The sequence below is a fragment of the Aspergillus chevalieri genome, chromosome 3, assembly GCF_016861735.1.
Source record: "Aspergillus chevalieri M1 DNA, chromosome 3, nearly complete sequence".
In the NCBI taxonomy this organism is placed as follows: Eukaryota; Fungi; Ascomycota; class Eurotiomycetes; order Eurotiales; family Aspergillaceae; genus Aspergillus; species Aspergillus chevalieri.
In genome coordinates, this window is record NC_057364.1 from 3,580,595 (window position 1) to 3,595,831 (window position 15,237).

The window sequence follows — 15,237 nt, forward strand, 5'->3', positions numbered from 1 at the left end:
CGGGGTATGCTGAGTGGATTCGGGTGTTGTCATATATATATATATATATCGATGCCAGCGGTACGGAGGCATGGAGTACATGGTGGTACATGTAGGTGATGGTAGCTGCTGAACATGCTAATTGCATTGTATACTCAGTTATTAAATACAAATTCACGTTTCTGGTGTACCCCGTACCAAGCATGGGAGACATGCTCTCGCATGTAGCATTGGAGCATGTAGTTGATGTCAGCCCGACTGCTAACGCTCCCCACCACCAGCTCACCACAATCACCACCACCGCACCGCATCTCCATCCCACCTCTCTTTCCTCCCTCTCCCTCTCGCTTCTCTTTTTACCACAACTTCATCCATTTTGTGTGTCTTGGTCATTGGTAAGTTATTGCATCTCTCTTCTATGCTGGATTCCTGCATTTCCTCACCTGTGCCCCATTCTCTCATCCGCTGGCCAACAAACAACTCAGAGCCTCCTTCCCTTGTACACTCTGGCTCATCGTCTCCCACAATCGAGGGTCTGCTGTCTCTGCTTGGATCTATATTTCATTCCCAGTCTGTGTTTACTTGTGTTTCTGCCTATCTACATCTGTTATCTATCGTCACTCGCACGGCCACGAAAAAATTTCCCCTCCTCATTGAGGCCCTTTCCACGATACACGCAACGAACCCGTTGAAGTCTTGCAGAGACCACTGACATTCCTTGTCTTCACACAGAGCCTCGTCTCTTTACGTTCTCGCGGTCCTCCTTGTCCTCATCTTCCTCTCGTTCCTCTTGTCCAGAATCTCTCCTTCCCCCCCCTCCCTTGACCGATTCCCACTCTATCTCCACTCGAGAAATACCGGTCGCCGTCATTCGTGATCGCCTTGACTCGCCCAACACATCCACCCTCACCTCCCTCGTTTTCGATCAGGAGGCGAAATCCCGACAAAAAAAAAAGTTTTACGAGAAAAATAATTCGAAAAAATCCATTACCCTCTTCGGCCTTCACCGCTTGATTCCTGCAGCGGTCGCATTATAGCTCCCAGAAGCTACCCCCCCGTGCCCGTCGGTGTCTTGTTCCGGTTTCGCTCTGTGTGATTTCCTCAACTATATCCTTGTGCCTATCACCCCAGTAAAGGGTGGTATCGAAGATGGTAGACAGAGACCCGAATTCGCCTACTTGGAAGTTCACACAGTAAGTCGATGTCGAGCGTCGGGATTCCCGCAGTAGCGGTGGGAGCTGACAATCATGCCCCACCTTGACATATGCCTCGTGCTGGAATGCTGATGGTATATCAGATGCTTTGGTGATAAGGGTGATGTGGAAGATATCACAGAAGGTTGGTTGTCAACTGGGTTTCATTCTTTGCCAATCGACATCCAGGATGAACTAACGATCTCCCCTAGCGGACATTATCTCAACCGTCGAATTTGATCATACCGGTAACTATCTGGCCACGGGAGATAAGGGTGGAAGAGTGGTGCTGTTTGAAAGAAATGAAACGGTAGCGACCCTTTGACTTGCATCTCAGGCCCCATCCTAACGACTGGTTAGAAAAAAACCTGCGAATATAAGTTCCACACCGAGTTTCAATCGCACGAGCCCGAGTTCGACTACCTCAAATCGTTAGAAATCGAAGAGAAGATCAACAAGATCAAGTGGTGCAGACGGCAAAATGCTTCCCACTATCTCCTTTCGACAAATGACAAAACCATTAAGCTATGGAAGGTCTTCGATAAGTCGCTCAAGGTCGTCGCCGAGAACAACCTGTCGAATGAACTCACGCCCGCGGGCGCTGTGTCTGGTGGAGGGGCGCCTCGCCCACCTCGTATACCGTTCAAAGACTCGTCATCACTGAAGCTTCCCCGGATGACACACCACGATACCGTTGTCGCCGCCGTACCGCGGAGGACATATGCAAACGCCCATGCATACCACATCAACAGCATCTCCGTCAACAGTGACGGAGAGACCTTCATAAGCAGCGATGATCTCCGGATTAACCTCTGGAACCTCAACATCCAGGACCAGAGTTTCAACATTGTCGATATCAAGCCGGCCAACATGGAAGAACTCACCGAAGTTATCACCGCGGCCGAATTCCACCCTACCAGTTGTAACTGGTTTATGTATGCTAGCTCGAAGGGAACGATCAAGTTGGCGGATATGCGCCAGCGGGCATTGTGTGATGAGCACTCTAAGCGTACGTTTTCCATGAGTTGTCTAATTGCGCCAAACTAAACTAACATGATTGCAGTATTTGAACAAGAGGAAGACGCCTCGTCCCGCTCATTCTTCTCCGAAATTATCTCGTCAATCTCCGATGTCCGCTTCTCGAATGACGGCCGATACATTGTTTCCCGAGATTATCTGACGGTTAAGGTTTGGGATGTCAACATGGAAAGGCAACCGGTGAAGACCATTCCTATCCACGAACACCTCCGGCCGCGTCTGTGCGACACGTACGAAAACGACAGTATCTTCGATAAATTCGAGGTCGTCTTCTCGGGCGATGCGGAGAACGTCATGACCGGAAGCTACAACAACAACTTCATGATCTACCCTACCGACCAGAACAAAGACACCGAGATTGTGTTGCAGGCCGACAAGTCTGCGTTCAAGGCGAAGAAGGTTGGCGTGCCCACACCTATGAACCGGGGCGCCAACGGGAAAAAGAACGGGTCCAGATCGGGTAGCCCTGTTGGTCCCGGCAGCCGGATGAGGAAGGAGACCGATGCGGATCAGATTGATTTCAACAAGAAGATCCTTCACATGAGCTGGCATCCGTACGAAGACAGCATTGCCATTGCTGCTACGAACAACGTGAGTTTTCTTTCCCGTCTTGTCAATTGCATCTCAACTAATATGATTAGCTCTTCGTCTTTTCTGCGCTGTAGACGTGGGCAGGCGTGACCGTACATTCATCATGGCATATAACGAGGGCAGGATATGATTTAAAGGAAAACGTGATTAATAGCAGGAGAAGCAACCACCAAAATCCAAAAAATTCAACCAGTTCAATTTCGATACATCGTTATCTATCCGGAGACGATGTGTACTATTTCTTTTTTTTTTCTATCATCTACCCTTTTTCTCCTTTCCCCTTATCGTCCATCTTACACACTGATCCTATATCGACCTCATCTCTATCCGTTTTCTTGGGCGGATGCTGGGGGATTTTTGTTCTTGCTTGGAGGCGTTGGAGAGAGTTTGATAGAGAAAGAACCTAGCTCGCGCATGGTTTCTTTTGCCCGCTTGTTTTTGATTTGGTTTGATGGCTTGTATTCGCTATAACCGACTACAGCCCGTCTACTGTTGAAGTCGGCGATGCGGGGAAAGGACCGTCATTGCGATTACTTAGATGCGGGTTATATAAAGACCCCAATTGAGTCAATTTAGGTAACCTACTTAGTGTTATATGATGGTAGATAATGAATATATGAGGCGTTATTCTACAGAGCAATCTCTTGTACAGTCGATGACGTCGCTGCCCAACTGGCCAATGACAATGCGCCGGACAGGACGGGCAGAAAAAAGCGTGACACAAGCACACCGCCGGAAAAGCGTGGCACCGAGGGCCCGGATACTAGGGCTGGAAAGGGGTTAGTGCTGCTGAAAGCCTCTCCGCCTTCACTCTGACAGTGATCGATCGCGCGCAAACCATCATTGCCAGCCCGGGTTTCCTGCTCACTACTCTTTTTGTCTGCTTGGTTTTTCACCTGTCTCTTGGTCTGGACGTGTGCGTTCGGATCTTGTTTCTTTTCTTTGATTTGTTTTCCTTGTATTACAGTATCGTGATGTGGTTGTGAAATGACTTTTGGAGAGCAGACCCCCAGAGTGCGAAACGATTAGCAGGCTTGCTCTGAACCCCAACATACTGCTTGTACCTTCATTTCTTACCCTTTGTGACCCGTGTATTTCGAGTTATATATCAGCCTTTGGCTCTGAAAAGTCCTTGAGGCTTGTGTTCATGCAGAGATCATGAACTCCTCTGGGAACGATAATTGGCATCCTGCCGGCGGACCGCCTTCACACTCTAGCATGGATCACCAGATGAATCAACAGCACCGACCCTTGGGATCGTTTGGGTATGTCTATATGATTTGCTGTCTCTTTTGGATGACTCTGACTTTGTTCTTGAATAGCCAAAACCCCCCGCCCCAGCAAGGCCCATCCTCCCAGCCCGCCGGGCCCGTTTTGCCGCCTCCTGCTGGTTAGTCCCTCTCGTTTCTTTTCTACCTTATACCGTTGATAAAAGTTATGTTTGTGGAATAGTGTTGGCTGACTTGTGGTCCCCTTGGTTTCCAGGTTCCTACCACCCCGGTCAGGCGACCGGACACTCCCTCCCCGGACTGGCGGAGTTGAGCCAGAGCCATTCCGGCCCACACCCACCCCCGGCCTTCGGCCAACACCCTCCTGCTCCTTCGCATAATGCCGGCCACTCGTTGCCGGGCATCGGACAGGCGATGCAGCACCCCTCGCCCCAATCCATCAATCGGGAACGCGAACGCGACTCGAGAGAACGGGAATTGATCGAGCGCCAGCGCCAGGAGGAAATTCACCGAGAGCGTGAGCAGCGCGAGCGCGAGCGCGAACAGATTGAACGTCAGCGCGAGCAACAACAACATCATCCCGTTCAGAGTCATACTGGGTCGATTCCGCTGCACCAGCCTGTGGCCAATAAACCACCGACTTCGATCCATAATGGGCTGCTGTCGAACCTGAACCCTCCGAATGGTCCGCAGGGTGCTATGCAGTCTGGTGGCCCTGGTGGGCTATTTGGCTCGCAGGTTCGGCATGGAGAAGGGACACCTGGTTCTTTCATGCAGCATCCCGCTGCTCCGCCGGGACAGCCTATGTTGGGATTTGGTGGATCTGGTCCGCAGATCCCCGGAAATGTTGCTGCTCTGACTCAGGGCCAGCAGCCGATTCTGAATGTGAGTATATCCTAGTTTTGTATGGTGTTGATGTCGGTGCCAGAGTCCACGTGGCGGTGGGTGATAGATCGATCGCGTCATTTGCGCTTGTCGCAGATCCGTTTGTCACCGCTTCGGGATTTGCTTGTTGTGGTCGCAAACATCGACAATTGTATACATTATGGTGCTGTCATGCTGACTTCAATTTATCAGGACGCCCTCAGCTATCTGGATCAGGTCAAGGTTCGGTTCGTTGACCAGGCCGATGTGTACAACCGATTCCTTGATATAATGAAAGATTTCAAGAGCCAAGCGTAAGCATCCAGCATACGGCGAAGAGAGTGAAGCTTTTCTAACTTTTTTAAAAGTATTGACACGCCTGGTGTGATTCAACGTGTTTCGACCTTGTTCAACGGCCACCCCGCTCTTATCCAGGGCTTCAATACCTTCCTGCCTCCTGGGTATCGTATCGAATGCGGAACAGAGGACAACCCTGACGCCATTAGGGTCACCACTCCGTCGGGTACAAACACACTAAGCATGACTCGCCCGCGCGCGTCCATGGATGCCGCGGCGGACATGGGTCCATCTGGTGGCATGGGTCCCCATGGTCGCGCTGAATTCTACGACCAATCACGAGCCAGCTGGCAACAGCCCCAGCACCAGCCCCAGCAAGGCGGTTACTCGCCTGGCTCTCGCATGATGGCACCAGGCATGTTTGGACAACAGCACGGCCAAGGCCAGACTCACGAAAGTTCTTATGAGTACCCGACCCAGCAAGAACAACAGGCGGCAGCGGGCGCTGCGGCTATGGCTCACCAGCAGGACCAGCGTGGTGTGTCCCAACTCCAGGGTGCTGCTTCTGCCGCTTCGGCTGGTTTGGGACGTCCATCTATGATGCAGATTTCGCCAGCAGGTCAGGCATTGAATCAACCGATGAATAGCCTGGCTGGCGTGGGGTCTGGTATGCTGCAGGGATCTCAGGCTGATTTGAACAAGCGTGGACCCGTTGAGTTTAACCATGCAATTAGCTATGTTAACAAGATAAAGGTTAGCATTACTCTCCTATTGTTCAAGGCATTGAAGCACTAACTACGATAAAGAACCGTTTCTCCAACGCGCCTGAGATCTACAAGCAGTTCCTCGAGATACTACAAACATACCAACGCGAGTCGAAGCCTATCCAAGACGTTTACGCTCAGGTGACCCAGCTTTTCAACACTGCTCCCGATCTGCTGGAGGATTTCAAACAATTCCTGCCAGAGTCTGCAGCACACGCCAAGCAGCAAGCGGCTGCACGCCAGGCCGAGGAGGCGGTGCAAACGAGCAATGTTCGCGGCGAGCCTGGCTACCCCAGTGCTGGCGGCCTGCCTTCCCAGACTCCCAACCGGGACGTCAAGATGCCACCTCTTGGCCAGTTCAACGTGAAGGACTCTGCCAAAAATGGTAAGAAACGACCTGGTCCTGGCGCTCCTTCGTCTACATTGGGGTCTCTTTCGGGGCCACCTGCGTCTGAAGCTGCCCGCATGGGTGATCCGCAGGGCCGACCACAGGCTCTTCAGGTTGGCAACGCGAATAAGAGAGCCAGAGTTCATCATCCTAAGCCCTCGCAAGCTGACGCCCCTTCCGTTTCGCCTACCCTCATTCCCGCGCTTCCAGAACCAATCCCGCCTTCGAATTCTCTGACGCCTACGCAAGAGGAATTTGCTTTCTTTGATCGTGTAAAGAAGTACATTGGAAACAAGTCGACGTTTAGCGAGTTTCTCAAGCTCTGCAATCTCTATTCGACAGATCTAATCGACAGACAAGTTCTTGTCAAGAGAGCAGCTGGCTACATTGGCTCGCATCCGGAGTTGTTTGCTTGGTTCAAGCGCTTCATGCACGTTGAAGAGCCTGAGGATAAGATCATTGAGATCAAGCCCAAGCAGTCGCCTGGAATCGTCAACCTTTCCCACTGCCGCTCTCTCGGTCCCAGCTATCGTCTGCTGCCCAAGCGCGAGCGGCAAAAGCCATGTAGTGGTCGCGACCAGCTCTGCTACAGCGTCCTCAACGATGAATGGGCGTCCCACCCTACATGGGCGTCTGAAGATTCTGGTTTCGTGGCCCATCGCAAGAACCAGTTTGAAGATGCACTTCACCGGATTGAAGAGGACCGACACGATTACGACCACCACATCGAGGCATGCACTCGTACAATCCAACTCATTGAGCCTATCGTTCAGCAATTCTTGGTGATGTCTGAAGCAGAAAGAGCGGCGTTTAAGCTTCCGCGGGGCTTGGGTGGCCAGAGTGAGGCTATCTATCAGCGTGTGATCAAGAAGGTGTATGATCGACAGCGTGGAGACAGGATTATTCGTGAGATGTTCGAACGGCCGTGTCATGTTCTCCCAATTGTTCTGTTTCGTATGAAGCAGAAGTGCGAGGAGTGGAAAGCTAGCCAGCGCGAATGGGACAAGGTCTGGCGGGAACAAACACAAAAGGCCTACTGGCGGAGCTTGGACCACCAGGCTATTGCTAGCAAGGCTGTCGACAAGAAGCTTTTCGTCGCCAAACACATCCAGAGTGAAATCCAGGGCAAGTTCGAAGAAAGCCGGAATTTGCGAAAGAGTGGTTACCATGTCCCTGCGCACCAGTTTGAGTACACGTTCGACGACCCGGCTGTCCTGATCGATGCTACCTACTTGTTGATCGTTTTTATCGATCGGAACTCTGCGGGCTTCGGAGCTGATCCTCAGAAGGTGATCGCGTTCATCAAGGATATCATTCCTATCTTCTTCGGTATGGACCGTGAGAGCTTCCATGCGTACATGAACGAAGCGTCGAGTGGGAGCTCTACAGCTGAAGAGGGTGATGATGAAAGTCTTGCAGCTGAGGAGACCTCTTCGAACCGTAGTCGCAAGACGGCGACTAGCAAGAAGATGGATCTACTCCGTGATGTCTTGGAGCGCCGCGGTGAGAAGGGCAACCGAAGCGAGAAAGGCGGCAACAGTGCTCCTGGAAGCCGCGCGGGTAGCCGTGCTGGCACGCCAGATGCTGTTTTGGTTCCTTCTGTGGCTCCTCCGGACCCGACTCAGCCTGTTGACGTGACGGAACTCAAGTGGATGGAGCACCCTGGCCAGGGCAACTTCAACCTGCAGCGGGAGTACACGCTCAACGAGAACTACAAGAAGAAGACCTATCACCTGTACGCCAACGGAAACATCTACTGCTTCTTCCGGACGTTCGAGATTCTTTATTCGCGACTGCTGCGCATCAAATTGCAAGAAAAGGACGCGCATGAGGGCGTACGTCGCGCTGCAATGGGCAAGCCGGCGACTGAACTGGGTCTTCTGGACAAGGTGCCTGGGGATTTCTTCTACGACACAGATCCCAAGTCCAACTTCTACCAGCAGATTGTGCGGATGTGTGAAGAGGTCATCAAGGGTGATCTGGAGAACAGCCATCTCGAGGAGACTCTTCGTCGGTTCTACCTTCGCGGTGGCTACCAGCTGTACAACTTGGAGAAGATGTTTGCTGGTATTGCCAAGTTTGCTGGTGCGATTTTCAACGGTGATTCGAAGGATCGCAGCTCGGATATTATCAACATCTTCTTTAAGGAGCGGGATCGTGAGGAGACTACGCACAACCAGGAAATTCAGTACCGGAAACAAGTGGAGAAGTTGATTAAGGATGGGGATGTTTATCGGATTACCTACGTAAGTTTTCCTTGCTCTCGGAATTGAGGGACATCTTGCTGACCAGATTAGCATCCCACATCTAAGAAGACTATGGTACAACTCTTGACGCCAGAGGACGCGACATTACAGAATGAAGAGCTAAGCCAGGAAGCGCGCTGGTCTTACTACGTCTCCGCATATACCATGCGCGACCCGACAGAAGGCGTCCCGTTCTCCCAGATGCGCATGCCTTTCTTAAAACGGAACTTGCCAACCAAACTCGACCAAGAAGACGAGTACAACCGCTACTACCGGCCTCTCGAGCACCAAGATGGTCTGATCATCCGGATCTGCGCAAACAGCTATCATCTTCTGTACGAGCCCGGCAGTTGCGAATGGAGCTGGCGTCCCACAGGCCCGACAGAGGAGACCGCCGAAGAGGCAGCCAAGGAAGACGCGGCTGTCAAGGAGCGCCGCAAGGACCGCTTTGTGGAAAAGTTTATTAATAACCCGGTCTGGGCGCATGGACTCAGCAAGGACGAAGTGGACGAGTCTAATCAGCGCTTCCGGTCATGGATCAGGGGTTCCGAGCCTGAACCGAGCGGTCCTGAGGCTGAGGCTGGGGAAGGGACTGGGGATGGAGAAGATGCCAACGCTGACAATGGTCCTGGCGCTGGTACTGACGCTGACGCCGACGCCGCCGCTAATGCGGAGGCGGGTGCGGGTGCCACTACAGAGGCCACGAAGGCTACAGCTGCAGACGCCCCTCCGGAAGACGGCAATACAGACACAGAGAAACCGGCAGAACCGGAAGATACGGAAATGGTAGACGCAGCGGAACCAGCGCCATCCGAGTCGAAAGAGGCATGATCGTGAATTGGGGGTTTCCTTTTTTTATTTGTGAATGAATGAATAATATAATCGATTTCATATTCGGTTCTACGTTTTCATGGCTGTTGGCATTATGTTTTTCTTTTGCTTTCTTTTCTTTTTTTTTTCGGGGGGGAATTGTTTCTTTTCGTCTTCAATTGCTTGCAAATACGGGTGAACTGTCCGATCTGGGTATTCTCCAGGTCAGATTCCGGGGATATCCTATGCTATGCTATGCTTCGGACTTGGTGTATTTAGAGGACAGGAGTGGACCGGTCATATTTTTATTTTTACTATGTACTTTAGGGTGATTGACTAAGACTAGTACTGCTAAGGATGGAAGTGTTCCATTTCTCCTTTCCATTGCCCCGGAATTGTAGCAGATCGATCGACTGCAAATCAACAGGAAATGCTGCGAAACTCGAAAGCTCCGTGTGGCCGATGGCTGCTTAGCCGATACAGCCCGAAACAGCTCGGACATGGCTCGGCTCGCCGATAGTATGTGTACTTAGAACTCCGTGTTATCGGGTTCAATAAAAACGGAAAAAATTGTGCAATTCGGGTTTTTGGGATGGTTTTACACGTTTTCCCTGATATCTAAATGCCGTTATAGGAGGGAGAAACGGGTATACAGTAGTGGAAAAAATAAAGGGGAACAAGAATCGAGAAAATGCCGAGAGAAACCGGCATGACGTCGTCATGGCGTTGGGGGCAACGCTAGTCCGAAAACGGAGAAATGTCATAATGATCGAGAACAGGAAAAGACTCCTCCAGCAGATGGATTTCTACGGAATTGAGCTGAGAAAAAAGACGGGAGAATGGAAGGACGGATTCAAATAGCCGTGTATTTCCTTTTCTTCATGTCTCTTTTTGCAGTTCGTAGGCATAGCAGACTAGAACGCCGGTGTAGGTGATAGCCCTACTCCGTACTTACACCGTAGCACTACGATGTAATAACAGACCAACTGAACTCATAGTACATTCTCCTTTCCCTGGATTCCGAATGGCCGGTTCTGATTTGTGGATTTGCCTCTCCACCTGCTGCTCTCCCTGTGCCCGTGGGGTTTAGCCGGTTATATTTGAACTCCTCCCTCTCCTTCGTTTTTTTCCACACTCTTTTTCTTTTCTTGTTTTTTCTTCTTCCCCAGATTCTTGACACTCTCCACTCTCTTCTCCAGATCTTTACACAATGGCATCTGCTCTTCTCAGAAGCCGTGTTAAGCGGCCTTCGTACCTTAACAAGCTGGCTAAGGCTGAGGATCTTGTTGACCTGTTTCCTCATGGCTCGTATATCGGCTGGTCAGGGTTTACGGGTGTTGGATACCCCAAGTATGTCTTCTTCTAGCATGTGGTTGTTGTGCTGGTGATGACATGGTGCTAATTGCGTTGCAGGAAAGTCCCCACCGCCCTGGCAGACCACGTCGAAAAGAACAAGCTCGAAGGAAAGTTGAAATACTCGCTGTTCGTCGGTGCTTCGTCCGGCGCAGAGACTGAAAACCGCTGGGCAGCATTGGACATGATCGAGCGCCGCAGTCCCCACCAGGTCGGCAGGGAGATCGCCAAGGGATTGAACTCGGGCCGGATAAAGTTCTTCGATAAGCACCTGAGCATGTTCCCCCAGGACCTGATCAATGGGTGGTACACATTGAACAAGCCCAGCGGTAAGCTGGATGTTGCGGTTATCGAGGCGTCTGCAATTACCGAGAATGGTGGAATTATCCCCGGTGCATCGGTTGGTGCGTCGCCGGAGCTCGTGCAGATGGCGGATAAGGTTATCATTGAGGTGAACACGACGACGCCGTCGTTTGAGGGCCTGCATGACATCTATGTGCCTGAGCAGGCGCCGTACAGCAAGCCCATGATGATCATGCGTCCCGAGGACCGTATCGGAACTCCGTACATCCCCGTCGACCCGGAGAAGGTCGTTGCTATCGTCGAGGGTGACTACCCCGACAAGACAGCCCCCAACACGCCCGAGGATGAAACCTCGCAGGCCATCGCGGGTAACCTGATCGAGTTCCTCAAGCACGAGGTTGACCATGGCCGTCTCCCCAATAACCTCCTCCCCCTACAATCCGGCATTGGCAACATCGCCAACGCCGTCGTCGGCGGCCTCTCCAAGGGCGGCGCCAACTTCAAAAACCTCAAGGTCTGGACCGAAGTCCTGCAAGACACCTTCCTCGACCTCTTCGACAGCGGCAACCTCGACTTCGCTACTGCCACCTCCATCCGCTTTTCGCCCGACGGCTTCAAGCGCTTCTACGACAACTGGGACCGCTACGCCGACAAGCTCCTCCTCCGCCCCCAGGGCATCTCCAACTCCCCCGAGATCATCCGCCGCCTGGGCTGCATCGGCATGAACACCCCTGTCGAAGTGGACATCTACGCGCACGCAAACTCCACCTGCGTCTTCGGCTCCCGCATGCTCAACGGTCTCGGTGGCTCCGCCGACTTCCTGCGTAACTCGCGCTACTCCATTATGCATACTCCTTCCTTCCGTCCCTCCAAGACCGACCCCACCGGTGTCTCGTGCATCGTCCCCTTTGCGACACACATCGACCAGACAGAGCACGATCTGGACATGGTCGTCACAGAGCAGGGATTTGCTGACGTGCGTGGTCTCTCGCCTAGAGAACGCGCTCGCGTCATTATCAAGAACTGCGCGCACCCTGACTACCAGCCTATTCTTACTGATTACTTGGATCGGGCGGAGTTTGAGTGCCTGAAGAAGGGCATGGGCCATGAGCCGCATCTGTTGTTTAATGCGTTTAAGATGCACAAGAACCTGGCGGAGAATGGCACGATGAAGATTAACAGCTGGGATTAAGCTGTTTTTGGGTTTCATTTGTATTTTATTTCTTTTGGTTTGTTTGGGATATTATTTTTTAAAAGGTCTGGTTTAGCAATTTCATGACATGTACAGAGCATTAATGCACGAATTGAATTCATTGATATCCTTAACCATATTACTCCGTATGACCCAATAAAGTAACAATCGTCAATCATACTAATATCCCCAGATCCCCATGCCCTCCGCAATCCCAGAAAACATAGGAAAATCACTCCCTCGGCGGCGTATACCCACCCCACACCCTACACCTTCCATTAACATTAGCCACCCTCTGAAACGCAATCCAAAAACAGGGACAAGAGACGTACCACCTCCCCAAAAACCCCAGAATCCCCGGATTTTCATCCCTCACACTCCTCTTCGCCCACCCGTTTTCCACATTGTAGTGTTTTACGTCTTGGAGGCCGGCGAAGAGGCCGCGGCCGGATGTGGGGCGCTGTATTTGCGTTAACGGTGGTGTTGCCGGAAGGGTTGGGTAGGGTTTGATGGGTAGAAGAAGGCTTACGCGGGTTTGAGACTGCGAGTCGCGGATCCAGAGGTCGGAGCCGTAGTCGTTGGAGCGGGAGGGAGAAGACATTGTGTTGTTGCACGGCGTGGGGTTTAGTGGTTGTAGGATTTGGTGGAGACAAATGAAGTATGAGTGTTGTATTGATCGATGTGGATATGATGGTGGTGTTGGTGATGAAGAGAGTGAGCAACAGCGTAGAGGTTTTATACCCCCCTACTACGCTATGTATGTATAAGATCTAGAGTCCATATCGGAATAATGAAAAGACTGTTCTCGATCATGAAATCGCTATGGCATGTTGACATGGCGGCGTTACATTTACTCGTCCTGCCATTCGTTGCCTGCGGTGTAGATATGGTAGATCAGGCAATGGTAGCATGCAAAACCAATTACCTACACCATATAACGGTAGAGTATTGCGATCACGAGGCATTGCTTTCTCTGATGTCGGAGTAATGTTGTTGGTGGCGTGATGTACCAAGTTCGATACGATTGCGGAGTGTGGATGTGGCATGATGTGTCATGTGATCGTATACAGTGTCTGTCGGCGGAAAAATTCCTCTAATATACCGGAATTTAATAGTGGAGAATATTAGGATGTTAATATTATGAAGGACCTGCTTGTCAAGTGTAGACTTGGATCGGGGTTTGGTTTACCGTGGATCGGATATGAGTACCGAGGATACGTACGGGTCGGCTTATATTAGACCCTGAAGATATATGTATGTTATTAAAACCAAGAATCGAACAGACTGAACTATAATGATAGATAGATGTTGATAGTTGCATTGAAGCAGTCGGTGCTTCGTACTCCGTACATGTTCAGCGTAGCGAGACTCCGCAATGCCGTCGGATGTACAAAGTACAAACTCGAATCCAATCAAGATAGAAAGCCTGATCTTAGTAGAAGTTCAGTGTATATATGAACTTCAGTACGGATTGCTTCGTTATGTATTGGGGCACAGGTCGAGTGAGTACAGAACTTGACTATAATATAGTGGTGGGAATATGTATACTACGTATTGTAGTTGAGCCCAGAAGTTCAATGAGGTTTTAGCTAAAGGCCCGGGTGCTATTAGACAAACGCCCTCTTTTCTTCAATTAACCATGCATAACCAGCTTCTTTATCGAAAATGATAGTGGTGGTACCCAGCGTCGGTTACTAGCCACCCGTCACCAGCCTCTTATTAGCCACGGAGTCAACATGAAGGACCTGGAGGATGGCAAAACACGACGCAGAGTAATCTGTACATACTCCGTACAAGCTTAAGGCAGGGCTTATCCCCATTGATGAAACAGGGAATGTCACGGGGAAATATGTACGGGATCGTTGCCCTTACTGGACTGTTACAAGCCTTTCCAGATGATTCTAAGCAGATTGTATCCACGATGGTCGTACTCTGTACTCTACAGCTACGTGGGTACTCTCGTATCAGCGCCACCGAGTCAGGTGACTAGGGTCGACCCTACGGTTAAGTTTCTCCGTAAACTCCTCGGAGCGCGCCGAGTGAGACATGACTATTGATTGCCAAGCGTAGCTCGTGGGGAGACTACTCTGTACGGCGCACTGTTAGTAAAAGGAGGCGCTATACTTGTCCTTGTCAGTTGGCCAAGTGAGACAGGATTTCTGGAACTCCATTCTCCGGAAATGAGCTCGTAGAGGACACCAAGGAATGGACTCAGCGGTGAGGCTTGGTGGGATCTAGACTCGGCAGCCGGCAACCTAGCCATAGCCACTCTACTTGTACTCTGTCTCGTAGCTTACCTGTGTGCATAGACACGAACCATGACAGTTCTTATATATAGCAGAATCTATTCTTAAGTGCACTATTCTTTACTGCACCTGGTAACGATATGTAGAAATCTGTTCTGTCAGACGATCTGAAAATCCGGAAATTCAGGGGGTCCATCGAGACTGCCCAATAATGGGTGAGGGGTGGGACCCGGAAATTAATTCTGTAGAGACCAATAGAAAATGGCTTTCCAGCAATAGGAATTGGCCAGACTGAACCGTAATAACTGTACAGAGTACCCTGTACTCTTAGAGCACTCTCTAGTAGTTGCTGTATTTTATGGCGTTTACTCACTGTTTGTCTATTCTACCGTTCCATTCGATTCGGCGCTTGTCTACTCCGTATCTTCGTTTGTACAGCTGTATTGTACTGTAACGTACAACGCTAGTGGTGGGCAGTGTCGGATAGACCCCACTACCTCCACTATCCCAGCCAATGAATTCCATTCGGTGCCTGACCCGGGGCTAGACCTCGACATCCAACCAATGAGAGGCAGGTCAGGGGCTCGTTTCCACTCCCCACCCCTGATTAATTTGGTAAAACCGCGTATTGTGGTTCGTTTTGTTTCTGGAGCTGCTCCTTTTCTTTCTCGTCTTTCCCTCTTTTTCTTCTCTTCTTTTTCCTCTTTCCCTTCGGTTTGCTCTCGAGTTTTGCCATTTCGCGCC

General features: G+C 50.9%; 5 protein-coding genes across 5 annotated transcripts; 4 read left to right on the forward strand and 1 right to left on the reverse strand.

The window, feature by feature from the left end:
• Positions 1-182: 182 nt before the first annotated feature.
• Positions 183-804, forward strand: ACHE_31235S (uncharacterized protein; the record flags this gene model as incomplete). The annotated part of the gene is made up of 2 exons (XM_043277941.1): positions 183-374; positions 712-804. 2 exons carry the CDS (start codon positions 183-185, stop codon positions 802-804), a joined length of 285 nt encoding a protein of 94 aa, XP_043135770.1.
• Positions 805-1,128: 324 nt separating this feature from the next.
• CDC55 (protein phosphatase 2A regulatory subunit CDC55) lies at positions 1,129-2,875 on the forward strand (the record flags this gene model as incomplete). The annotated part of the gene is made up of 6 exons (XM_043277943.1): positions 1,129-1,172; positions 1,277-1,317; positions 1,385-1,482; positions 1,533-2,181; positions 2,236-2,801; positions 2,852-2,875. The coding sequence occupies 6 exons, from the start codon at positions 1,129-1,131 to the stop codon at positions 2,873-2,875; spliced, it is 1,422 nt and encodes a 473-aa protein (XP_043135771.1).
• A 1,569-nt stretch (positions 2,876-4,444) lies between these two features.
• On the forward strand, positions 4,445-9,420 carry SIN3 (transcriptional regulator SIN3; the record flags this gene model as incomplete). The annotated part of the gene is made up of 5 exons (XM_043277944.1): positions 4,445-4,915; positions 5,108-5,208; positions 5,263-5,944; positions 5,998-8,589; positions 8,641-9,420. The coding sequence occupies 5 exons, from the start codon at positions 4,445-4,447 to the stop codon at positions 9,418-9,420; spliced, it is 4,626 nt and encodes a 1,541-aa protein (XP_043135772.1).
• A 1,189-nt stretch (positions 9,421-10,609) lies between these two features.
• Positions 10,610-12,247, forward strand: coaT (acetyl-CoA hydrolase ACH1; the record flags this gene model as incomplete). The annotated part of the gene is made up of 2 exons (XM_043277945.1): positions 10,610-10,749; positions 10,813-12,247. The coding sequence occupies 2 exons, from the start codon at positions 10,610-10,612 to the stop codon at positions 12,245-12,247; spliced, it is 1,575 nt and encodes a 524-aa protein (XP_043135773.1).
• A 232-nt stretch (positions 12,248-12,479) lies between these two features.
• ACHE_31239A (uncharacterized protein) lies at positions 12,480-12,848 on the reverse strand (the record flags this gene model as incomplete). The annotated part of the gene is made up of 2 exons (XM_043277946.1): positions 12,480-12,707; positions 12,777-12,848. 2 exons carry the CDS (start codon positions 12,846-12,848, stop codon positions 12,480-12,482), a joined length of 300 nt encoding a protein of 99 aa, XP_043135774.1.
• Positions 12,849-15,237: the final 2,389 nt, after the last annotated feature.